The sequence below is a fragment of the Notamacropus eugenii genome, chromosome 4, assembly GCF_028372415.1.
Source record: "Notamacropus eugenii isolate mMacEug1 chromosome 4, mMacEug1.pri_v2, whole genome shotgun sequence".
Lineage (NCBI taxonomy): Eukaryota > Metazoa > Chordata > Mammalia > Diprotodontia > Macropodidae > Notamacropus > Notamacropus eugenii.
Genome location: NC_092875.1, coordinates 365,104,328 through 365,131,285, shown reverse-complemented (window position 1 = coordinate 365,131,285; position 26,958 = coordinate 365,104,328). Strand labels below are relative to the sequence as shown.

The 26,958-nt window shown below is 34.0% G+C and overlaps 1 protein-coding gene across 3 annotated transcripts in view; it reads left to right on the top strand.

Moving 5' to 3' along the window:
• DNAH5 (dynein axonemal heavy chain 5) overlaps positions 1-22,997 on the top strand; it is a 420,121-nt gene extending 397,124 nt beyond the window's left edge. For all 3 annotated transcript variants that reach the window (XM_072605437.1, XM_072605436.1, XM_072605435.1), the window contains exons 77-79: positions 89-241; positions 767-998; positions 21,175-22,997. In XM_072605437.1, coding sequence (XP_072461538.1) covers positions 89-241; positions 767-998; positions 21,175-21,326 — 537 coding nt within the window. In that variant the 3' untranslated portion in view covers positions 21,327-22,997. The remainder of the gene's footprint in view (positions 1-88; positions 242-766; positions 999-21,174) is intronic.
• Positions 22,998-26,958: the final 3,961 nt, after the last annotated feature.

Genomic DNA, 26,958 nt, shown 5'->3' with positions numbered 1-26,958 from the left:
ACTTAGTAAATACTTGTTGATGGGTATTAATTTAACCTATATAGACCATTCATGTTAACTGAACATTTGTATTTATGCTTTTTTTAAGGCATCTTGGGTTTCAGGTACACTAGGTTTCTGGTTCACGGAACTCTTAGAAAGAAATTGCCAATTTAACTCTTGGCTTTTTGATGGCCGACCAAACTGCTTTTGGATGACAGGATTTTTTAACCCTCAAGGATTTCTAACAGCGATGAGACAGGTAAAAACCAGTGTTTTGAACACATAGTAATTCTATACTTTTCTGCTATAAACTTTTCTTCTTTCTTAATTATTTTGAGGCATGTAGAATTATTTTGAGGCTGAAGAATGATTTCCTCCTCTTAACATTAGTGAAATTTCTTGGCATTAAAACATTAGGATAAAGCTAACTTAATCTCCTTTAAAAAAACAGCTACCTTTAATTTTTAATATTAATATTATCCTTTATATTATATTCATAATTATATATAATGATATAATTAACAATAATATTCTTTATTTCCAAGTTTGATTTTATGTCTAAAAAAACCAAAATCAAAACCATGAAATCAATACATAGGTATGAGTTATGAGGGAATTTTACACATCTAGTCAAGTAATCCTCTATTTCCTTGGAATTTTGCTTGTTTTAGTATCTCCTTTTAAAAAGAATATTTTTTATCTTTATACTGAAAGAGTAGCTTGGTAATTTACTCATGCTGCCTTTGCTTTTGTTTGTTTGTTTGTTTGTTTTCTCCTTGAATAGGAAATCACTCGAGCCAACAAAGGATGGGCATTGGACAGTGTGGTACTTTGCAATGAAGTCACCAAATGGATGAAAGATGATATTTCTGCTCCTCCAACTGAGGGTGTCTATGTCTATGGGCTCTACCTAGAAGGTGCTGGATGGGATAAAAGGAATGTGAAACTCGTTGAATCAAAACCAAAAGTGCTCTTTGAATTGATGCCTATTATAAGGATATATGCAGAAAACAACAGTAAGTAATGTGACTATTTTATAGTCCTTATTATTACGAAAAATTCAGGTGACAAATTGTTCATATTAACAGACTATAAATACCTTAGTGAAGCAGAGTGGAACAGTGGAAAGAATATTGTGAAGCCAGACGACCTGGTTTTGAATCTGAACCTGATTTCTGTCATTTATTATTATCTGAATGACGTTAGGCATATCATTTATTTCCTTTCTTTTCATCTTAGTTTCCTCATTTGTTCAGTGAAGGAGCATAGACTAGATACCTTCTAGATTTCTTCTAATTTTCAAGTAAGGACTCCATTGATTTTGCAGGTTATATTTACAACTGTATACACACATATGCACATGCATATATGTGTATGCATGATATATATACAACATGTATGTCTATATGTGTGTGTACACATATATGTGTGTATATACTCATATACACACAAACACACCTGCACACACATATATACATATGCACACACATATACACATGTATACATATGTTCAAGGTTTTATGTAGGGGGGGTAATAAGTGGAAATTTAATTTCATTGCTGTAGGGAATCCCTGGGAGGGAAACTGAGGCTATGAACAAAGGTCAGGACATGCTCTACAATTTAGAGTCATGTGCATCAGAGGAATCATTTGGACCTAGGTTTTGAGTCTGAAATCACCACTTTTGATGATATCCTCTGTTTCTTCATTTTTGGGAGCATTAATAAATAAAGAAATTATCAAGCATTTATTAAATATTTGCCAGGAATTGTTTTAGGTGCTGGAGATACAAAGGCAAAAGAAAAAGAACTTTTGCTATCAAGGAGGTATGTTTCCCCTCCTCCTGTGACTTAATCTTTGTCTCCTTCACTTGCCTTGTGAGGTAATCCCTCATTGCCTTCACAATTTTGTTATGTTTATATGGATCTCTTCCTTGCAGACTTGTTCTAATCTGATTACTTTCCCCATCTTTGTTCTCTTTGACGCTGGTTCTAACTATTCGATAAACCTTTCTAGGCTTTGATTCAAGAATCTAGTAGTGGTAGTTTCACTGGCCTTAAAGAGATTAGATGTGGGAAAGGAAAAAGCAAGTGCTACCTCTTAACAAAAATATTTGCTTTTACTCTTCACTTTTCAATTCTGGAAACACAGTCCCACCATTCAGTTCTCTCAGGATACAAATTAAAATGTTTTCAAGAATTTTCTTCAATTTTTTTTCACAAGATAAAGGTTTAACTGAGTTATTATAGTTATATAGGCAGAAGTTCTTTTATTCTATTTTTGTCTATGATTTCATGGTCTCTCTTCATCTATTACAATCTCTCCAGATTAATAGTTTATCTTCTAATCTTTCAGTATTTTATTGTATCAATGATAAAGTTATAGTATCTGTAATCTACTTAAGGATTTTGAAGCAAGTAGCATATTATTATCAAATAGTTGTAGTTAGTGTAAATACTATTGATATGCTTCTGCTTTTTTCCTTCAATATATCTTCATATTTTTGCCCATTTTTCTGTAGTCCGATGAAACTTATAATTTATTATAATGTATAGGCATATTTTATATCTATTGGCTATAGGTTTATTTTTTTTAAAGCATTCTCCAATTATTGGAGACTGTGACAAATAATATTGCTATGAATATTTCTTTTTTTCTTTTTTATGTTTACTTATTTATTTTCAGTATTCAACATTCATTTCCACAAAATTTTGAGTTACAATTTTCTCTCCATCTCCCAAAATGCCATGCATTCTGATTACCTCTTCCCCCAGTTTGCCCTCTGTTCTAACACCCTTCCCTTCCCTTATCCCCATCTTCTCTCTTGTCTTGTAGGGCAAGATAAGTTTCTATACCCCATTACCTGTATTTCTTATTCCCAGTTGTATCCAAAAACAATTCTCAACATTTGTTCCTAAAACTTTGAGTTCCAACTTCTCTTCCTTCCTCTCTCCCCACCCATTCCCACTGAGAAGGCAAGCAATTCAATATAGGCTATATATGTGAGGTTTTGCAAACGATTTCCATAGTAGTCATATGTACAAGACTAACTATATTTCCCTCCATCCTATACTGCTCCCCCCACTTATTCTATTCTCTCTTTTGATCTTGTCCCTTCCCAAAAGTGTTTACTTCTAATTGCTCCCTCCTCCCATTTGCCCTCCCTTCCATCATCCCCCCACCCTGTTTACCCCCTTCTCCCCTACTTTCCTGTAGTGTAAGACAGATTTTCATACCAAATTGAGTGTGCATGTTATTCCTTCCTGAAGCCAAATGTCATAAAAGGAATCTTCACTTTTTCCTCTCACCTCCCTCCTTTTCCCCTCCATTGAAAAAGGTTTTCTTGCCTCTTTTGTGAGAGAAATTTATCCCATTCTATTTCTCCCTTTCTCCTCTCAATATATTCCTCTCTCATCCTTTAATTTTATTTTTTTAGATATCATCCTTCCCTATTTAACTCACCCTGTGCACTGTCTATATATGTGTGTGTGCATGTGTGTGTGCGTGTGTGTGTGTGTGTGTGTGTGTGTGTGTGTGTGTATAATCCCTCCAACTACCCTAATACTGAGAAAAGTTTCAAGAGTTACAAATATTATGTTTCCATGTAGGAAAGTAAACAGTTCAACTTTAGTAAGTCCCTTATGATTTTCTTTCCTGTTTACCTTTTCATGCTTCTCTTGATTCTTATGTTTGAAAGTCAAATTTTCTATTCAGCCCTAGTCTTTTCATCAAGAATGCTTGAAAGTCCTCCATTTCACTGAATGATCATTTTTTCCCCTGGATTATTATACTCAGTTTTGCTGGGTAGGTGATTCTTGGTTTTAATTCTAGTTCCTTTGGTTTCTGGAATATCATATTCCAAGCCTTTCAATCCCTTAATGTAGAAAAGCTGCTAGATCTTGTGTTATCCTGATTGTATTTCCACAGTACTGGAATTGTTTCATTCCAGCTGCTTGCAATATTTTCTCCTTGACCTGGGAACTCTGGAATTTGCCTACAATATTCCTAGGAGTTTCTCTTTTGGGGTCTCTTTCAGGAGGTGATCAGTGGATTCTTTCAATATTTATTTTGCCCTTTGGTTCTAGAATATCAGGGCAGTTTTCCTTGATAATTTCATGAAAGATAGTGTCTAGGCTTTTTTTTTGATCATGATTTTCAGGTAGTCCCATAATTTTTAAATTGTCTCTCCTGGATCTATTTTCCAGGTCAGTTGTTTTTTTCAATGAAATATTTCACATTATCTTCCATTTTTTCATTCTTTTGGTTTTGTTTTGTAATTTCTTGGTTTCTCATAAAGTCGTTAGCTTCCATCTGCTCTATTCTAATTTTTAAAGAACTATTTTGTTCAGTGAGCTTTTGAACCTTCTTTCCCATTTTGCTAATTCTGCTTTATAAAGCATTCTTTTCCTCATTGGCTTTTTGGACCTCTTTTGCCAATTGAGTTAGCCTCTTTTTAAAGCTCTTATTTTCTTCAGCATTTTTTGGGTCTTTTATAGTAAGCTGTTGACTTGCTTATCATGATTTTCTTGTGTTGCTCTCATTTCTCTTTCCAATTTTTCCTACACCTCTCTTACTTGATTTTAGAAATGCTTTTTAAACTCTTCCATGGCCTGAGACCATTGCATATATTTTGGAGGCCTCTGATGGTAAGCATTGTTCTTCCTCATCTGAAAGAATGAAAGAATGAAATACCTGTTCACGAAGAAAGTAACCTTCCATATTCTTATTTTTTTCCTTTCTTGGGCATTTTCCCAGCCAGTTACTTGACTTTTGAGTCTTTTGTCAAGAGAGGGATATACTCTGGGGACCTGTAAGTTCTCAGTTTCTTCAAGGTGGCACAATCAAGGGAGAGGAGTTTACTCCCCTTTTGCCCTGAGCTCTGCTCTAGGGGCTACCAAAACTTTTCTGTGCCCAGGATCTGCAAGTAGAATTCCCTTTCCAGAGCTTCTACCAGTTCCACCATTCCAGCCGGCACTCTTCCTCACCCCTGGGCTGCCACTCAGGTCTGAGACCCAGCTAAGTGGCTCCATTCCCCCAGGGCCTTTAGGCCAAGGGCTCCAAAAATGGATGCTGTTGCTGCTGTGCCACCACCACCACCATCACCACTGGGGGCTCTGGCTAGGAGACGGCCCTGCTTCCCTCTCACGAAGGTGAAAAAGCTTTCTCCCTGACCTTTGAAGCTATCTTTGGTATTTGTGGGTTGAGGGAATCTGAGAACTGCCACATCTGCTGGGGATTCCACGCCTGAATCGACTCCATGGGCTGTGCTCTGCTCTGTGCCCCATGTAATAGATCTTTCCTGTTGGCCTTCCAGGCTTCCTTGGGCTGGAAATCTCTTTCACTCTGTCATTTTGTGACTTCTGCTGCTCTAGAATTTGTTTAGAATCATTTTTACAGGTATTTTATGGGCTATGGGGGAAGAGCTAGAGTATGTGCTTCTTTCTGCTGCACCATCTTGGCTCTGCCCTCTGCTATGAATATTTTTCAGCATTTTCCACTTAAAATGCTTACAGTTTTTAAAAAAAACTATAATGAATAATATTGCCATGAACATTTGTATACATTTTCCCACTCCATATACCCTTCTGGCATAGTCTTACTCAAGGAAACATTAGGAAAAGGGATTAAAAAAACAATGCCACTAGCATTGTAGGAATTTATCTTTATATCTACAACTGTGTCAGCATTGACTTTTATGATTTTTGAACATTTGTTAATTTGCATGTTACCTTGTGACAGTTTGAACAATTTTTAGGAAGTTATTGAAAATCTGATTTTTTTTGAGAAGTGATTATTTCAATATTTTCTCTAGTTGTTTTGAAATAAATTTTTCCTTTTAAAATTTGTGACAAATAATGATAGATTTTAAATCTCTTTATTCCTGGAAATTTTTATAGTGTTGATATTTCTAAAATTATGTTGAATAGTAATGCTTATGTTAGCCCTGATGAGGATAATCTTATTTTTCCCCTGTTCTAAATCAGAGTTTAAGCATGAATATCTGTCCAAATAATGTTATTTATATTTTAATTTGTTTTTGTGCAAAAATCTTATATTTTATATAACCTAATCCCCACATTTTTCCTGTATTTTATTCTATTTATTGAATACCAAGAATTTTTTAAAATTTCTATAAGATAGCTCAATCATTCAATTTTGTTCAGTTTTTGTGATTAAAAAAGCAAAATAGTCATTATTCTTTTAAAATTTATTGTTATATGTTTTATGAGAAATGAATCTAGTTTCATTTTCACCATATTTCCTTTTGTCCCATCAGTTTTTATTTAATAATCAGTTCTTTCAGCTGCATTTTTTCACTGATGATTTATCAAACACTAGTCTATTATGTTAGACTCTAACTCAGGATTAACTTTTCCATTCCATTAATCTATTTGTTCATTAAAAAAATCTACCACCAGATAATTTGGGTAATTATTATATTACAGTGTAATTTTTGGTGTGGCATTGAAAAACATGCTATATATGTATTTTTTCCTCCATAATTTCTCTTGATAGTTTTATCCATCTGTTCTTTTATGTAAATATAATTATCATTTAATTTAATTCTATGAAGTAACTCATTTGTATTGCTCTAAAATTTGTGAAATAATTTAGGTAATTTGTCATCCTTGTTAGATCAGTGGAAACTTGCCACAGGATTTGAATAATATTAGAATTCTTATTATTCTCTATTAATTATGTTATAGTCTTTATGTAGGTCTTATGTATATCATGGTAGGTTATTGTCCAAATATTTGATACATATTTTGTTTATAGAAATAGAACTTCTTTTTCTGTAAATGAAATTATTTTTTTCAGAGACAAATAAAATGCTGATGATTTTATGAGTTTATCTTATATTTCATTATCTGAGTGACTATAGTTACTTTTAGCAATTAATTTTTATTCTTTAATTTCTTGAATTTTTTATAGTGTTAATATTTTAAAACTTATGTTGAATAGTAAGGATGAGATTAGCTCTGATGAGGATAATCCTGATTTTCCCCTATGTTAATCAGATGCCTTCTAATATTTCTCTTTTATATATTTAACTCAATATTTCAAATAACTTTCTATCCAACATAAGGGAAAAAATTCTTTCCATTTATCTTCTTTTTACTGTTTAACATAAATCATTGCTTTTGTTGTTTTTGTTTGTTGTTTAGTCCTTTCAGTGCTGTCCAACTCTTCATGACCCCATTTGGGATTTTCTTGGCAAAGATACTGTAGTAATTTGTCATTTCCTTCTCCAGCTTATTTACAGATGAGAAGATGGAGGCAAACAGGGTTAAGTGATTTGCCCAGGTTCACAAAATTACTAAATGTCTGAGACCAGATTTGAATTCAGGGAGATGAGTCTTCCTGACTCCAGGCTCAACACTTTCTATTGTGCCACCTAGCTACTATAGAAATCAGTGCTATTGCTCATCAAAGGTTTTTTTTTCTGCATCTTTTTTCATATTGATATTATTATTTTATTACTTCTTCCTACTATCTTACCTTCCTTACAATCTTGAAATAAATTAGTTTGATATTGATTTTTATGCTTTGTAGTATTTTATTTGCTGGTATTTTAATATTTTGCATCAATATTTCTTAATAGAATTAACTTGTAGTTCATTTTCTATACTTTGTCTCTAACATGATTGGCAATCAGAATCATATTTGCTTCATGTAATAACTTGTCTTGATTTTATACACACACACACACACATCTATCTCTCTATTTATATCTCATAGGACAAGAGCAAAAACACACAGACTTAGAATTATTACACTTATAGGTTTAAATTCTGTCTTTATACTTAGTTGTTTGACTAGGGGCAAATTACTTAGCCTCTAGGATCCTTAGTTTCCCCAACTATAAAATAGGGATAATAATAACTGTAGTTCTTTTCTCACAAGCTTGGTGAGAATGAATGGAAATAATCAAGTGATGTACTCTTTTATACCTTAAAGTGCCTTATAATGTAAACTAAATAGATTTTAAGATAGTAATATTTGTCCTTCAAATAATGTTTACATGAACTTGTGGGATCTTGGTAACTTATTAATGTTTGATCCCTTAATCTGTTTCTGTTTCTTTGGGTCTCTTTCTCCCTCTTTTCCTTCCACTGTCCCTCCATCCCCTGCCTTCCTCTACTTCTGAGACTTAACCAAGTTAAATATTTCTTTTTTCTATTTGAATATTTTATAAATTTTGTAAGTATTTATATATTTCTTTTATATTCTTGGTTTTGTTGAAATAGTTTCATGGTTTACTTTTCTATCTTCATGGTATTCTCTTTTCTGCTTTTAATTATTTTCCATTCTCTTTTTGATAAAATTTTCTTATGCTTTAAAAATATATTTGTTTATTTTTTCTTCATGCATTAAAAATCTGTTTTATTTATTACAAACATTTTACTTAATTTTATACTTTCATAATTGATTTGTCCAATTAATTTAACTGCAAACTATCTAAATTTCTTTTTCAGGGTCCTGTTAATATAAGCATCTAGGTTATAAACTTTCCTGTTAGTACTACTTTAACCATATTTCATGAATATTGACGTGTTGATGTTATATTTTTGTCTTCAAAGCAATTTGTGATTGATTTTTTCATATTTTTCCTTTGCTCTAAAATTATTTAGAATCATTTTCCACTCTTATACTTCTGCAACTTTTGGAAATTTTTTCATATGTGTGTGTGTGTATGTGTGTGTGTGTGTGTGTGTGTGTGTGTGTGTGTGTGTGTGTGTGTGTGTTGCTCTTAATATGTATTTTCTGGATTCTTTCTTTATGGATTTACCTATTCTATTTTTGTGTGCTACAAATGATCTCCTTTATGTGTGAATATTCTATATGTTCTTGAAAACATGCATATGCCATATATTTTCAAGCCCAGTTGCTTCATCATCCTATTAATATTAGTGATTTTTCTCTTTCATTTACTTTTTAAAAAAAATCTCTCATGTTGCTAATGTGCTGTTGAAATCTCTCACTAATAATAATTTACTTCATAATTCTTCTTTAGAGCTCAGTAGTTTCCCTTCATTAATTTAAGTGTTATGCCATAGGCATACAGATGTTTCATATTTGCATTCTCTCAATGCTAATTTTAACTTTAAATCTTATGTAGAATTATAGTATCATAAAAAATGGATCCAGGACAACTCTTACATAGGCCGTCCAATCCAAACTTCTCATTTCAGAGTTGAGAAATTGAGGGCTATGAAGTTAAAGTGAATTAGCACTGACACATGGGGGGAAATAAATAGTATAGATTTGGCAACATAATGTTGTATTTTGTTTTTTTATTCCATCACTATCCCTTTATTTTTTTATGAGGAAATACAATAGCCTTGAATTTACATTCAAAACTACAGTTGTCAAATTTGAACTTTTCTCTATAATACTTTGTGAAATTACATTATTTTGTGAGAAGACATAATTTTGCTTATTTCACAGATACTATTCCTTTACCAGCCTAAACACACACACACACACACACACATACACACACACACACACAGAACTGTTACACACTTCCTTCATTTTATATTAACTTGATAAGTTGTGTGAAAATTTGGTGATTCCCCACTCTCTCCTATTTAAGAAAGAGATTTTGTTCTACGATGTCTTTCCTGTCATAATCATCCTTATTACCTTGATGAAACATAGTCCAGATTATACATTTTGATCTATTTTTATGGTGAAACTGAAGACCAGGGTTTATTAACTTGCCCATGTTGATCAAGGTAGTATCAGAGCATCAGAGAAGAGATTTGAGTCCAAGTCATTTAACTTCATGGTACCATCCTTCATCACTGCTCTTTTATAAGTGCTCCCTTTTTCTCTCTTCCTTCTTTACATATTTTCATTGATAAGTTTGTGTTTCATTTACTAGTAAATGAATGTATAAAGCTATTATTTGCAATTGCCCACTAGTGAATCACAGTTGCAAGACAGCTGTTGATTAAAGGCATCAATCTTTGTTCTTTCGTTTGTTTTTCTTGTCCAAAGGTATTTTAAGGTTACCCCCTTGCCTTGAGTTACTATTACTCACTGGGAATTTTAAATGACAATTTAAAAATCTTTTAAAAAGAATGATAATACTCAGGAAATAGTTTGGGGATGAATTATTAAATCTCATAAATTTGGAAGACTGAGTTATGATGGCTCAACCCCAAAGTCTAAGATAAGGATCCTTTTGACTGTAACTTCTGGCCCCTTCCCTATTCCCTTGGTGGTCCTTATTTTAGGAGTCTTGTCTCTAGAAATTGGAAATTAGAAGACTCTGACAGATATGTTCTCCCCTTTCTGAGTTTAAGAGAGAAATGGAGATAGTGGTTCCTTTAAGTCTACAGGACAAGTGATCCAATTTGTATTATGACCTGTGATTTGAGGAGTTTAGTTCACCAGTTTTTAATATGAAAAACATATGGCTAATGATTTCAAGTTAATTGCTTCTCTCATCCTTGTGAAATACTCAGGACGTTGCATTTTAGAAATAAAAAGCAAAGATTCTTTTGGCCAAACATAGTCTTTTCCCCCACTTACATTGGCATTTTCATTACCTTCCCTTTCCATGTGAAAAAGTATCTATTATAAAATGAAATGAAAATCCTTTTCTATTGTATGTCTGAAGTTTTTTCTCAGTGATTTATAATTAGACTGTAAAATCTTTTCAGATTTAACATTGAACATCTCAGTGTGAGAATAATAAAATAATAATTTTATAATAAAGTCAAATCTTGATTATTCAAGAAAAGATTATTCAATTTGTCGATGAACTGTACTCCCCTGCCAGGCATAAGGCAGGTTCAGTGCTCATTATCAGCAGGTAGAAGAGGAAATAAAACCAGCAGCAGAAATAATGGCTGATCTTTGAGTTTTTTTTTTTTTTTTGCCTTTTCTTTTAAAATACATGGTTCTCTCTTTTCTTGCTCTAAAAAATTGTTCGTGACAATCTATTTTGAAAAATACTTTTATTATTCAGGGTCTAATTGATAATGTAACTTCTGTTTTAAACCCCAAGTATGGGAAATGGCTATACATTTAAATAAACAAATGTAACAATGCTAATGATCAAAGAACACTTCCAGGACAACATTCTGTAATTATTGATCTGATTATTAATAGTTTCCATATTATTAAGGGGAAAATGCTCTTTAAATCCACAACCCTTGAAATAGGGTCATAGTTTATATTCTTTTCAGAGAAACTTCATAGTTTTATTTTGCTTTTCCAAACATACATTAAATATCCATGTAAACCAGCAAGTTGTAACCTTCATGGGCTTGTTTCTTCATGTGTCAAATAAGGGATTTGGTTTAGATCAACGGATCTCAGACTTTTTCATAGCAGGGAGAGCATTTATTTTAAGCAAAGCTTCAGTAGAACCTTTGAAAGCGAATTTCAAAATAATGTTGAAGTGTATACTTCTAGCCATAGTGAAAAAAAAACATGACTATATCAGTGGATTGATGATATCATCAATAAGGGTATTCCCTCCATCAATGCCAATTACAATCTGTTTTTTTTTTTATCCTGTATAATTCTTGTCTTTGTTATTTGAGAAAGCCCCCACACAAATTATACTCAATATACTTGAGGCCTTTCCTTTGTTTCGTTCTGCATTAAATTACAAGGATACACTAGAGAACTTGATCTGTCTCTCACATGGTTAAGATCTTGAAATTTTATTGGATAAATACAATCACGGAGATAACTTTATACAGTGATTACTGTATTATAGGTCTCAAATGCTTGGCCCAGATGTTTGCCCTTGTCATGTTGGATGTCTTACATGAGACTGTAACGAAAGAAGCATGAGTGAGGTCCTCCAGATCTTTGCAGATGACATTATGTTGATTGAATCAAGCCCAAAATATTATAGTGCCTACTCAGTAATTGCCCTGAAATACATTCAAAAACACTAAATAATTTTTCTATTGTCCATATTATAATGTAGAGTTGGATGGTTAGTCCATTGAATTAGTATGTCAGTTCAGGACATGTACTAAAATAGACCAGGGTAGAACAAGCTGGATGATAAGTGGGAAATTTCACAGTGCTTTTAATGATTTAATAATTTAATACTTAGAGCAAAGACTTATTATTTACATATAAATTTTCTGAAAAAGCTCTGTGATCACTGATTTGGGTTCAGCACTATCTTTAAGCTATGAAAGTTGCATACAAATGGCCAGGAAATAAAAAGACAAAGGGTGGGTACAAGTAAGACAACTGGATTAGTATAGAGGAAATGTATCCTTTGAATAATATGGAGGACAAAGTGTATCACCTTTTCTGTCACTGTGTCTTAACATAAAGGTGGAAGATGTTTGAATAAAATAATCAAATCAATCCATCTGATTTAAAATATGTTATGATGCTGAGCACTGACACATTTCTTAGGTGAGAAAATATCACAATTATTCAGAAAGGGTGAACAAGGCCCAGACAGACCCTTGAATAAATCAAAGTTGGTTTGTTTTAAATTAAGTGCTCACACTGTTCCTATGGGGTGATGTGCACATCCTAAAGAGTTCAAATAAACGGAGGTGCTAATTCATAGCCTGAGGAGAAATTTCATGGGTTGAGCAGCAGAATATATTACAGTGTTGGACCAAAAAGAAAAGCACCTGATGGTGTACATGGGTAAAAAACAGTCCCACATGTTGTAATTTGCCCACTTTCTTCAATCCTTGAGGAGTTGTGATTGGTAGTGTCAGCCTCTGTCTTTGGCTCTGAGTGGATAAAGGCCAATGGACTCCAATTTTTCTTCATTATACCTCATCTTATTTTGTCTTTCCGATTCCACTCATTGCCTGTATGTTCCTGATTATGTCTGCCTTAATTCTTGATGTTCCTCCTTCTTCCTCTCTTTTGTCTGACTCTTGATATCTCTCCTTAAGGGGCAAGTTACACAACCTTTTTGAACCTCAGTTTTTTTCATCTATATAATATAGATAATAATGCTTTTACTCCCTACCTAACAGGGCTAGAAGGAAAATATTTTGTAAATATTAGTTTTATATACACTGACACCCACTCTTAACAACCATTTTTGATGGTTATTATATGATAGATATTAATAGGTCTTCAGGATTGTGATCATATGCTACTCCCAAGTTTGTGGGGAAAAAGTTTATTGGATTAATGCATCAATAAGTAAGCTAAAATAGAATAAGAAGTTGAACAGTCTATGGGAGGAAGTTTCCAATCAAGTGACTCATAACTAAAATATTTAGAATCCAGTAGACTACTTTCCTATAGCACCCATTTTTCCCTCTCTTCCTTTTTTGGATCCCTCAGACTTCATATTTGAGCATATTTGACTAATTTTGTCCACCTACACAATATGTTTATTTTTGCTTCCAAAATTATTTGCTTAATCAGGGGTGATACTTATGAGTCATCCATGATGTAGTTTAGTGTCTGTTGGCAGGTCTATTAAGCACTTCTACTTGCAGTGGTTTCTTCTGCACTTATAAATATTTGTCTCATGCTGTGATTTGGCATGGATACTTTCAGTTCTATAATAAATTTTTAAAAATCCAATAGAATAAGTCAGTTGAAATGTTTTTGTGAAAACAAGTGTTGAAAATAAAAAAAAATGTTTAAAAGTCCATTTCACCTTTTTATGAAATTTAAAAGTATTTGTTCTTAATTTTATATAAATAGATGGCCAGATTTCCTTAGTGTGTTATTAATAAATAAATCATGATTACACTTTGACATTTATCTGATCATAATCTTTTATGATTCCATCATTCCTGATGCTGGATGACTGCAATTCTTGTTCTTCATACTCACTGGAGTCTCCTTATCCTTCAAGCTTTTCTTCTTTCCTAGAACATATTGTTATTTGTCTTCCATTCTTGAAGAGGACCAATGGCATCATGGGGGTGATGTCTTGACTTGCATGTGAACTGGATTTAACTGAGGCAGAGCTGTGTGAAGTAATCAGCTTCACTTTTCCCTCCCGAATCATTAGTGGCAAGACAAAAGTCAAGATGCCTAGTGATAGGCCAGTCCTAGACCATAACTCCTGAACTGACCACACTCTCCTCCTTTTCCTGTCTTGAATCCTTAGTGAAACACTATTCTTTAATCCCTTGCCTCATTGTATTTGCCAACTCCCAACCCTGGATTACTCCCACTAACTCCCTTTGATTCTAATCACATGCTACTAAAAGGAAGTGGAAGAATCATGAAATCATACAATAAATTCCATTCTAAATTTATGTTGTTTTAATGAGAACTGGACACTCACTTCAGCAAAGTACATATTTGCTATTCAATTCTCCCCAGAAACTGTTCCATATATTCTCATCTTCTTAAGCTTCCCACACAACAGTCTCTTCTCCACTATTTCAGCTATGAGAAAACTTCAAATAGTTGGACAAGATCAACCCTTCTACATCCACGATTAGTACTAGTTCTTTATGACTTCTCCAACAAAGTGGCTCTACTATTTTCCATAGTCCCTCTCCTACATTCAATTTCTCCCCACCTACTATTTTTCCTCCTAACTTCCTACAAATTCCTTTAGAAACCATTGACACTTGGTGTCTATATCTCCTTTTCTCTAAACCTTCTGTAATCTTGCTCCTGATCTCATCATTCAACTGAAAGTACACTCACAGAAGTTATAAGGGATCTTTTAATTACCAAATCTGATATTTCTCAGTTCATACCCTTTTTGACCTTGCTGCAAAATCTGACACTGTTGATCACCTAATTCTAGATACTCTCTCCTTTCTAGGTTTTAACAACACTGGTCTCTCCTGGTTCTCCTTCTACATGACTGATTCCTTTACACTGTCTTCTCCTTTACTGAATTTTAGTCCATGTCAAATCCACTAACCATAAGTATCCCCCAGTGTTCTGTCTTAGGTCATCTTCTTTTCTGTTGTTCTCTATACAATTTCACTTGGTGATCTCATTAGCTTCTATGTGTTCAATAATCAACCGTGAGATTTGTACTATAAGGCAAGATGAGCACTGCAGAATCAGTACTGTTGAATTGTGGTGCAGGAGAAGACTTTTGATAGTCCCTTGGGCAGCAACGAGTGCAGATCAATTGGTACTTAAAAAAACTAATCTAGGTTATTCACTGGAAAGTTAAATACTGAAACTGAAGTTTAAATATTTTGATTACACAATGAGAAGATGGGACTCATCGTTGAAAAGACCCTATTATTGGGAAATATTGAAGGTGAGAGGTAAAGGGGATGGCAGTGGATGAGATGGGTAGATAGTATTGTGGAAAGAATGAACATGCACTTGGACAGATTCAAGAGACAATGGAGGATAGAAAGGCCTGTATGCTATGGTCCTTGGGATCACAAAAAGTTGGATATGACTGAATGACTGATCAGCAAAAATGCAGACAATTCCAGGATCTATCTGCTGCCCTGGTGTATCTATCTTTTTGTATCTCCCACTCATCTTTTCTCTTTTTTCTCCCTTTTTCTCTCCACCCCCCTCTTTTTTCCCCCTCTCTTTCCCTCCATCACTTTTGCTATCATCCTTTCCTTTTTAGCCTTTTTCACTTTCTCTCCCATCTTTCTTCCCCAGCCCTCTCTTTATTTATTGAGCAAGAATCACCTATTATTAACTGCCTCCAGGTCATAGCATATTATATCCTCTGTAGGCATCTCAGACACAGCAGATTCAAAACAAAATGTATCATCTTTCTCCCCAAAAACTATTCTCCCCAAACTTCCTATGACTTTTGAGGGCAACATCATCCTCCCAGTCACTCATGCCTACAAACTCAGTGTTGTACATGAATCATGACTCTTACTTACCTCACATATCTAATTCAATGACAAATCTTGTCATTCCTTCCTTTACAACATCTCTCCTCATTTTCTATATTTGTATAATTACCATCTTGGTTCAGGATCTCATTATATCTCATGGACTATTGTAATATTCTTTAAAATGCCTCTGCCTTAATACTCTTCTCACTGCAATATATTCTCCATTCAACTGCCAAAAGGATTTTAAAAAAAATATAGGTCTGCCCTTCCTTCTCCACCTTATCAATGAGTGACAATGGCTCTCTATTTATTAACCTCAGGCTCGAATAAAAACTTGTCTGTTGGCGCCTCAATCTCTTCAGAACCTGGCTCTTCCATATCCTCTCAGTCCTGCTATAATTTGGTCTCCTCTACACATTCTAAGACACAACTGTCCTGGTTGACTTGTAGTTCTTTGAACTTACCCCCCCCCCACCCCCCCCCCCCGCCATTTCCCTTCTGTGTACCTTTGCACTATCTTCTTCCATTCCTGGAGTATTCTATCCCTTCACATCTACCTCCTGGTTTCCTTCAAGACTCAGCTATATTCTCATCTTTTCCAGTGAGTCTTTGTCATTTCTTCCAATTTCTTATGCCTTCCATACTCAGATTACCTTTCATTTACTCTGCCTATATCTTACATATATATCCTCATTTATTTACATATTATTTCCCTCATTAGAATGTAAACTGTTTGATGGCTGGGATTATTTTGTTTTTCTGTGTATTCCTAGAGTTTAGCTGAATGCTTGGCATATCAGGAAGTGCTTGATAAGTGCTTGCTGACCAACTGACTTAATATATGCTCTTAGAACTTTAAAGGAGGTTTAAAAAATTATCCCTACTAGACGTGTATATTACCAGACAAGACTGCTTAGTTAAGTAAGCTTCTTACTGGCAAAGAGAATCTCTAAAACAATAGGGATTAATAGAATCAACTGATGAAACAAAAGTTAATTACATTATGCAAGTGTCCTTCAAAATTTGGTGTAATCAGTTCTAGATTATAGTGTTCAGATTTTTGAAAAATGGAATTTTTGCCCACCGTATTTGAAGTGAACTTTATATTTAAGGAACAGATTTTAAATTGTTTTGGGGACTGATGTTAATAATAAAGTTAATAAGAAATACATAAATAGTTCAATATTTAATTTGAATGTTCTGTAAAATTTTCTAAAACTGTATGATTTTCTTTTTCTAAAATTAATTAATTAATTAATTTTCAGTGTTCCACAATCACTAACATAGAACCTAGATATTTTCTTTCCCTCCTTCACCTTCCTCCACCTCCTCCCCCTCCCTCCCCAAGATGGCATACAATTATATATACATTCCTATTAAATACATTTTCACCATAGTCATGTTGTATAGAAGAATTAAAATGGATGGGAGAGCTCAAAGAACAAACTAAAATGTAATACAAAAGAAAATGACCTGCTTCAATCTGTGATTGAATTCTATAACTCTTTCTCTGGATGTAGAAGACATTTTGCCTTAAAAGATCATTGGGAATTTTCTAAGTCCTTGCATTGCGATGAAGTTCTAAGTCTACCAGAAAAATTCCTTGCACACTGTGATTGTTGCTGTGTACAAAGTTCTCCTGGTTGTGCTCCTTTTGCTCAGGATCAGATCATATAAGTCTTTCCAGGCCTCTCTGAAGTCTTCCTGTTCATCATTTCTTATAGCATAATAGTATTCCATTACATTCATGTACCATAATTTATCCAGCCATTCCCCAATTGATAGATATCCCCTTGATTTCCAGGTTTTGGTCACCACAAAGAGTGCTGCTATAACTATTTTTGTACATGTGGGGACCTTTCCTATTTTTTTGATCTCTTGGGGATACAGTCCTAGAAGTGGTATTGCTGAGTCAAAGGGTATGCACATTTCTGTAGCCCTGTGGGCATAGTTTCAAATTTCTCTCCAGAATGGTTGGATCAGCTCACAGCTCCATCAACAATGAATTAGTGTTCCAACTCTCCCACATCCTCTCCAACATTTATCATTTTCCTGTTCTGTCATGTTAGCCAATCTGATAGTTGTGATGTGGTATCTTAGAGTTGTTTTGATTTGCATCTCTCTAATCAAAAGTGATTTAGAGCATTTTTTCATATGAGTATAGATATCTTTAATTTCTTCCTGTGAAAACTGCCTGTTCATATCCTTTGACCATTTATCAATTGAGGAATGATTTGTATTCTTGTACATTTGACTCAGTTCTCTATATATTTTAGAAATGAGGCATTTATCACAGAGACTAGTTGCAAAACTTCTTTCCCAGTTTTCTGCTTCCCTCCTAATCTTGGTTGAATTGGATTTGGCTGTGCAAAAACTTTTCAGTTAAATGTAATCAATATTATCCATTTTGCACTTCATAATGCTTCCTATCTCTTCTTTAGTCAAAAATTCTTCCCTTCTTCATAAATCTTATAAATACACTATTCCTTGCTCCACTAGTTTGTTTATAGTATCACTCTTTATACCTAGTCATGTTTATTCTTTATTCTTGTGTACAGTGTCAGGCATTGGTCTATGCCTAGTTTCCACCACACTTTTATCCAGTTTCCCCAACAATTTTTGTCAAACAGTGAGTTCTTGTCCCAGAAGCTGGGGTCCTTGGGTTTAACAAACAGGAGATTGTTATATTTATTGACTTCTGTGTCTTGAGTACCTAGCCTATTTCACTTGTCTACCCTTTTATTTCTTAGCCAGTACCATGTGGTTTTGATAATTGCTGCTTGATAATACAATTTGAGATCTGATAGAGCTAGGCCACCTTCCCTAGTATTTCTTTTCATTAGTTCCCTTGCTATTCTGGACCTTTTGTTCTTCCAGATAAATTTTGATATTATTTTTTCCAGCTCTAGAAAATAATTATCTGATAGTTTGGTTGGTATGGCACTAAATAAGTAAATTAATTTAGGTAGAATTGTCATTTTCATGATATTGACTCATGATATTTTCCCACTTACTTAGATCTCACTTTATTTGTGCAAAAAGTGTTTTGTAATTGTGTTCATATAGTCCCTGTGTTTCTTTTGGCAGGTAGACTCCCAAATATTTTCTAGTGTCTACCCTAGCTTTAAATGAGATTTCTCTTTCTACTTCTTGCTGTTGGGCTTTGTTAGTATTATATAAAAATGCAGATTTGTGTGGGTTTATTTTGTAGCCTGCAACTTTGCCAAAGTTGTTTATTATTTCAAGTAATTTTTTACTTGAATCTCTGGGATTCTCTAAGTATATTATCATATCATCAGAAAGGGGAATAACTTAGTTTCTTCTTTGCCTATTCTAATTCTGTCAATTTCTTTATCTTCTCTAATTGCTACAGTTAACATTTCTAGTACCATATTGAATAATAGTGGTGATAATAGACATCCTTGTTTCACCCCTGATCTTATTGGAAATGCATCTAGTTTATTTCCATTGCATATAATGCTTGCTGAAGGTTTTAGGTAGATACTGCTTATTATTTTTATGATTTCTTTTCTGCTAAGAAATACATACAGCAGCAATGTTTTCATGTGTTTAAAATATTCCACCAAAATTGGGTGAAATCAAGGTTGTTACTAGGATTGGACAACCACACTTCTCCCAAATGTACCAAAACCACAGGATGCCAAATTTAAAAGGTACTTAAAACATTTACATTTTATGTGTCATTGGCTTGGAAGAACAGGGTTTGGTGAGTCTATTGCAAAATCACTCCTGAATCCTTGGGTATGGCTGGGGTAGAAAGAAAGGAGGTTTTCTTTTTTTTTAGTCTGGATATGGCTTGCACTATCGCAAATCACAGATTGCTATTTATCTGAAGCTGAATTTTAGTGGAAAACACAGAGGCATTGAATTAGTATCTGTTGTTCAGTACTTCAAGGATGTATGATTTCAACTGTGAATGTACCCCTCACTGAGACAAGCCACAACCTCTCCACCTTTATAGTCTATCTATGGTCTTTAAAAATTAACATGGCTAAAAATAAATCAAGGCCAACCTTCTGATGATGAGTGTCCTCTGGAGATATAGCTACTTCTCTGACAACAACTGTAGCTGAATGGAGTTGCTTCTCTGACAAAAACTATATATTCAGGAAATTAACTGAGAAATGTCAAATACACTATCATCATCATCATCATCATCATCATCATCATCATCATCATCATCATTAATTTTTGGCTGAATATTAGAAGCTCTTCCAGCTTAGTAGGACCTATCAGTGCTTGGGCACTACTGGGACAGTTTTCAAAGTTCCAAGTCTCCAGGATGATAAGGCAAGCATAAGAATAGGAGTAAGTAGAGGATGGATGTCATTTCCTTTTCAACCCTTGTAGTCAATGTATAAGAGTATTATGATTGATGAAGACTTGCAGTGGTAGGTATATGTCATTTTAAAAAACACAATCTTAATCCCAGTTTGTTTCTGAGAGAAAATTAAGCAACATTAGGTAGAGATTTGGAGGTACCATTGAATATCTTATTGTTTCAGTGGCTTGGTGGCCTCTCTCTCTTTCTTCCTTTCTCTTTCTCTGTCTCTCATACAGCAAGAGAGAGAGTGAGGGGGGGGGGGCAGTTTAATATTATCTTGCTGCAGTAGAACTTTTTACAATACATGGAAATGAATATCCTGCATTAGTGCTTTTGGTAAGTTAATCAACTCTTAGAGGCCAGAAAACCACCATTCAGTAATAAATGCATTAATATACCAAATGGCCCACTTTTCATAAGCCATTTTCATTGCTTGGTGTGTTATATTTCTATTTGCTTAGTAACATTTGGAAAGGAAAGGGTCTCCTTGAGACTGCTGATATAAAGTTGTTTGGTATGTGAAGAGACCAGTGATGATGGACAGGGTTGTAGGGAAGACTTTGAAAATAATGTGTTTTATTTTCACAATGAAGAAAGAATGGTAATGGCTTCTCATTTGTCCATGGAGTTCTCATTAAGTATTACAGGCTACTTATATATGAGGCAAACCCTAAGCAAGGTTCAGTTTTAAGTCCATGGAAGTATAGAAATGTATTTGTGGGGAAAAGAAAATGAGAAATTAAAGAACACCTTGGCATGAGCAACTTTAATGATAATCTTTGTAAAGTAACACATAGAGCTGAATACTCTGGACAACATGGGTGAGCTCATGGTGACACACTTGTATTTTACAATGCATTGATGACTTTGATATATAGGAAAGTTCAAAGTGCATATTTTACTATGTGAAATTAGCTGCCTCCTCCCACCCACCCCCATTTCCACCCTAGAAGAATTCACTTAATTCAATTTTTTGATGAAACCATTTTATAATGAAAGTATAAAAATATTTGTTTACCCTAATAAGTTGAGTTTTGAATTTCATGGATTTTTTATCATTTGAAATATTTTCCCTTTTAATTTTTTTAAGGTTCAAGAGATCCTCGCATGTACTCATGTCCAATATACAAGAAGCCACTGCGGACAGACTTGAACTACATCGCAGCAGTAGACCTTAAAACTGTCCAACCCCCAGAGCACTGGATACTTCGTGGGGTGGCCCTTCTTTGTGATGTCAAGTAATGTTCAATCAATTTTCATAAGTACTTTTTCAGTGTTTTTCACTGAGGAGTTTCAAAAGGACAGATAAGGAAGTAAGCAGTGTTCCCACTAAAGTACCTAGAAGAAACACATATTCTACAACAAACTGTAGCATATAAATCAGATGCCCCCTTCCCCAAATTAATGAACTACAAGTCGTCCCTCTCCTCAACTACCTACTTACATTTGACCCTGTTCATCAGTAGTGACCAATCAGTGTTTCATTCAAAAGTCAAGTGATTTAAGAGAAGCAAATAACCAATGATAATTACAACCCACTTTCTAATGACTTGTTGTCCCCAAATCCATTATGAAAGAAGCATTAATTGGCTTCATACTGTTTAACTGAAGATTAAATAGGTGAGGTAGTCAATGATTCTCTTTACGTATGAAGAAAGTTTTCTTCTCTTAATAGTGTGCTTATGTGAACCACAGAGTCTGAGGTTTCATGGGAAGTATATGCTACTTTTGCTTTCTTCATTTGTTAGGTCAATGAATTTAATTCCAGGATTTGAAGTACCAAATTAAAATAGATTTTTATTTTAAAACATAGGTTGGGAAAGGTGGCACATAAAATACAGGAAAGGCTTAGGGTCAAGGAATCTAAATTTAAGTAGCAATTTCATTACTTGTTAGTTGTTTTGGCAAGTCATTTGATCTCTCTAAGATTCAGTTTCCCTGTAGGTAACGTGAGAACAGTATTTACACTACCTACTTTACAGGATTATTGTGAAGAAAGCACTTCATAAATTTTAAATGACATTACAAAAAGTGAGATTTTTTAAAAAATCAAGTAAAATGATGGATGTATGAGATAATTTGTAATCATAAAACACTTTTCAGTCATAAGTGCTTTGCCAGTTTAAACTGTGATGGAAATACTGCTGAAACTTCCATACTATTTTTCATTGTAAAATGTTTATTTCTCTGTTACTTTTAAAAATAACTCCTTTTATTTCTAATTATTATGTTCCTCTTCTTTCTCCTAAACCTCCCTTAACTACAAATATTTTGTCTAAAATCTACTGATAATATCTGACATTTATATAGTTTTTTAAATTTTATGACACATTTTATACAAATTAATTCATTTGATCTTCACAACTCTGTGAGGGAGGGTAATGTTATTATGTATTATTCTTTAAAAAATAAAAATGAAGAAACTGAAGTTCAGGGAAGTAAAGGGACCTGCCCATGGCATAGTGTCAGAGGAAGGTCTTTTACCCTGACATCTTCTGACCCCAAGTCCTGGTTTTTTTTTTTCACTTTATGATACAATATTTCTAGTCTAGTTAGGTCTCTACTTTGTAAATGTTTTTCAAGATTTAGTTTATATTTGTTTATATTTGTTGCTATAGTCGCTATTTCCATTCTATTTTGTGTGTGTATGTGTGTGTGTGTATGTGTGTGTGTGTACACTCACACATGCACATAGTTGTCTCTGATGATTATGGATAAGAGTAGCTTTATGTCATTTAATATGATAGGCGATAGGCCCATGGGGGCATTAATTACATAAACACACTTGGGTAACACTTTTATTTGAACACCTTTCTTCTACATTAATAAATAAATTGATTTTTGTGAATGTGTACTTATCTTTTCATAAATGAACAAAAGGATAACAATGCAATAAATGATTATTTAAAAATGTTTGCTGATTGGCTGAACTAGAATTGATTTTTATTAGGCATGGAATATTTGTAACATCAAGTCCTGAAATGAACTTGACAACTTAAATATTAGGCAAAAATCATAGCACTTGAAAGTGTATCATTAGTATTAATTTGTAAATATTTTTATATATTTATCCATAGATATTCCTAAAAGACCAACTAGAAATTCACAGGAACAAATTCAATAAGGTATATTTATAGAATTATCAACTGGCCCTAAGGATTCATAAAATATTTATGTGCAATGATCATTATAGATAGTTGTTCAGGTTTTTTTTTTACCATTAATTAAATTAATCAAAGCTTGTTGTATTACATTGCCTATTTTTTAGGTTGTTGCCATACTTCATCCCATCTATCTCGTTACTGACTGAGCCTTATCTGATAGAAAAAGTAATGTATTTTTCTGAGGATTTATTGAAATTCTCATGGTTCAAAACTCCATTCAAAAATTTGGCAAAAAGACATTTTACTTGTAAGCATTCTAGTTGAAGGAATCAAATAAAAGCTTACTACCAAGATAGCACTATCTAGTTTCATTGAAAATAATTCTCTAGTTCTCTCATCTTTTTGAAGATTCTAAGGTCTTTTATATTGCAATAATCTCAGATGATCAGGTAGATATCACTTGCATTCTTAGCTTAAAAATCTGCCTGGTTATCATTTTCATTCACTTGTTAGGAATCACTCAAATCTGATTAGAACTTTATAGTTTTCAAAGCACTTTTCTCAGGACAGTGCTGCAAGGCATTGTTAATCTGGTCAGATAATGTCCTTTGCCCCAGATAAGGAAGAGAGCCATTGTGACAGAAATAGCTACAGTGACGAATTAGGCTTTAAGTGCAGCCTCTGACACCACAAGCATTTTATCAAACTCTTTGTTTGTCTTTATCAAACATACGCATGATTGATATACTTAAAGATGCTTCTTCTGCCTTGGTACATTTGGATTTCATATATGGCATGCAATTTTCTTCATCCCTTCATCTCTGCTTTGACCATCCTCCCTGTAAGCATGTGTACGTTACACATTTCTCATGTTGTGTCACTTTCACTTCCCATCTGTTTTTGATTCTTTTTGTAATGCTTCTGTTTTATGCATGAAAGAGTTCTGAAACATGGGGCCAATGACTCATTTTATCATGTAAAACCATAACCCGTGCTACATAGGAAGGGTTTTAGCTGCCTTCGTCTACCTCAATATAAAACCCTAGTCATTAACTTTCTTGGGCCACTCAGAATCAGCTTGCAGGGCTTGGCGGAAGGATCAGTTGCTTGTGAATATTGACATACTGTTTCATCTCTTAGCACCAGCTGGGTACAAGGTTGCCTCTGTACCTTGAAATCTAGGTGCAGGCTAGTAGAGGAAGTATCATTATGGCTATTTTACAAATGAAAAAACTGAGGCTTTTAGTAGCTACAAGTCTTGGACCTTGGCTGTCTAGTTAAGTGGTGGTCTACTTGAGGCAAAATTTGTAATCAAATCATCTGAGTTTATCACTCTATGTGACACATTGCCTCTGTCATAAACAGAGTACTGGGTATTGGCTCCCTGAAAGGAGTAATGCGACCATCTCTTTTTCAAAACTGACAACTTATAATCTTCAAAAATAGTAGTTTAACTTATTTCTAAGCTTCCTATTATCCTGCAACTGACTGATCCTCACTTATTGATCCTCTATATTGGTAATGGTGACTTCATGCTATTACTTTTATAGTTTCCAAGATTTTTGGAATAGGGCCCTAATTTTGTCCCTGCTTTCATTTTTTCTCCAGTTCAATCCATTCTTCACATAGCTGCCAAACTGATCATTCCAAAATTCAGGCCTAAATACATAACTCCTTTTCTCTAGATATTTCAGCGCCTCTCCTATGAACTTTAGAAGAAAATATAAACTCTCCCATTTGGTATTAAAATTTGTTCGTAATTTGTCCCTCACCTATTTTACCAAATAGTTCACACTACTCTTCCTCACATGTACTACATTCTGGCCAAACTAGAGCACTCTGTATTTACAGTAAACCATCAACATCTGCTCATCTGCCTCCATGATATTTCATAGGCTTGGCTCTCTTTCCTCACCTCACCATTTCATCTTAACTCGTCTTCTGTTCACTTCTGTCAGGCACTGAACCATAACCCCTCAACTCCCCACCCCTTATAAACATATAGCAAAACAGAGCCAAATTATTGCATATGCTTTCAGTACATCAATTTCATTCTCCAAAGATGCTGTGATATATTGAATGATACTTTTACAAAGCATTCTGCTTGTATCAATGGGAACTAAATATACTGTTACATATTTAAATGTACAATATGCAACAAAAAATTGAAATAAATACTAAAATCCTCGATACTGGTTTCTTTCCCTTCAAGGTACTTGTTAAGTAATACCAAATTAGCACTGTCACACTGTTTTGAATATGAAAAAGACCTTGGAAATCTCTCTTTTGCCCCTTTTTGATATTTACCAAGATCTTTTTACTTTAGATTTGTTTGTAAAACTTTAAACTTATTTACTAAGTCATAAGATCAGAGAGATATAAGGGGCCTCAGAAGTCATCCCTCTTACTTTCTTGTTTTCTAGATAAGGAAACTGAATGGGAGTTTCTAGACCAAGGTCTATTTGTGGTAAATGGTAGAGCTCAAATTTGAATTCAGGTCCTCCCTTTTAAAATCTGATACTGGTACAGCTACACTGTAATGTCTCCCTTTTGAAATTATAAGGCATAAATTTCAACATAAAACAATTAATAGAAGATTATTGAAAACAAAGTTGGCTGATTTTAACTTTTAAAAGAATTGGTGATTTAGAAGGGGTAATAAAATTTCTTAAAAAGAGAGGGTATACTTTAATAATAGAAGAGCTCCCTGTTTTTCCTTAGCAATTGAATAATCTGTCTTATGTACCTAATATTTCCCCCAGTTTAGTATCACTGAAAATTGATTTTTTATTTTTCTGATTTATTAGTTCTATGATGCCTACTGAGTATTAGGCATTGTTAGCACAATATGATGATGCTTCCTGAGTCTGAATAAAATGATACATTTGAATTTTTTCTTTGGTTTTCAAAGATTATTTGAACCCCTTGACAGTCAAATAAACAAGCATGTATTTGTGAAAAGATAGAAAATTGTCGTCTCCAGGCATCAGCTAATTATGAACATTTCCTAGCAGTGACATTAGTGTATCCCTTGCACATTTAAAAAGTAAGTATTTACAGGGATCTTGGTAAGTATCAAAAAGGGGCAAAAGAGATATTTTCAAGGTCTTTTTCATATTCAAAGGTAGGATTTGGATAAGTGTCAGTGGTCCTGAGAATGCTGCCTCCCTCATTTTAAGAGTAAGCTGTAATTCTTCACTTTTGTGCTGTATTTTCAGCAAAATGAATCCTAGCAGACCCCAGAGCAGAGCAGGCACTTGTTTAATCTACCACTTGTGAGGTTGTCCAGGAACTTTCCACCTGCCTGGGAAGCTTATTTGGGCAGCCAGATAGATAGTAATTATACACATAATCCTCTCTCTCCCTTCATTTGCATGAAGAGGATATGCAAGTGTGAGTAGTTAGGGTGGAAGGAAGCTAAGGGGTAAAAGGAAGCTAAGTGTAGTGAGAATGAGTGATAAGAAAAAGCTGATGCTGACAGACTGAGACTTCTGCTCTCAGGCTCCCATTAGAATTTGCTTATTAGGAAGCATCCTGGTGGATCAAGCCAGTTTCAATGAAAAACCTTGCCGAATGAAGAGTCTAAGGTTAGAAAAAGAGGAATAGTTTTGTACTTTAAAATATCATTATATATTTTTGTACTAGAGCTCAAGATTATCATGACACAGGAATGAAATATTTTTATGATCCAACATAATAACTCCTGTGGCTAAACCAAATTAATCTGAGACTTTATAAATGCTTTGCCTTGCCCCTGAAGGGGGCCAAAA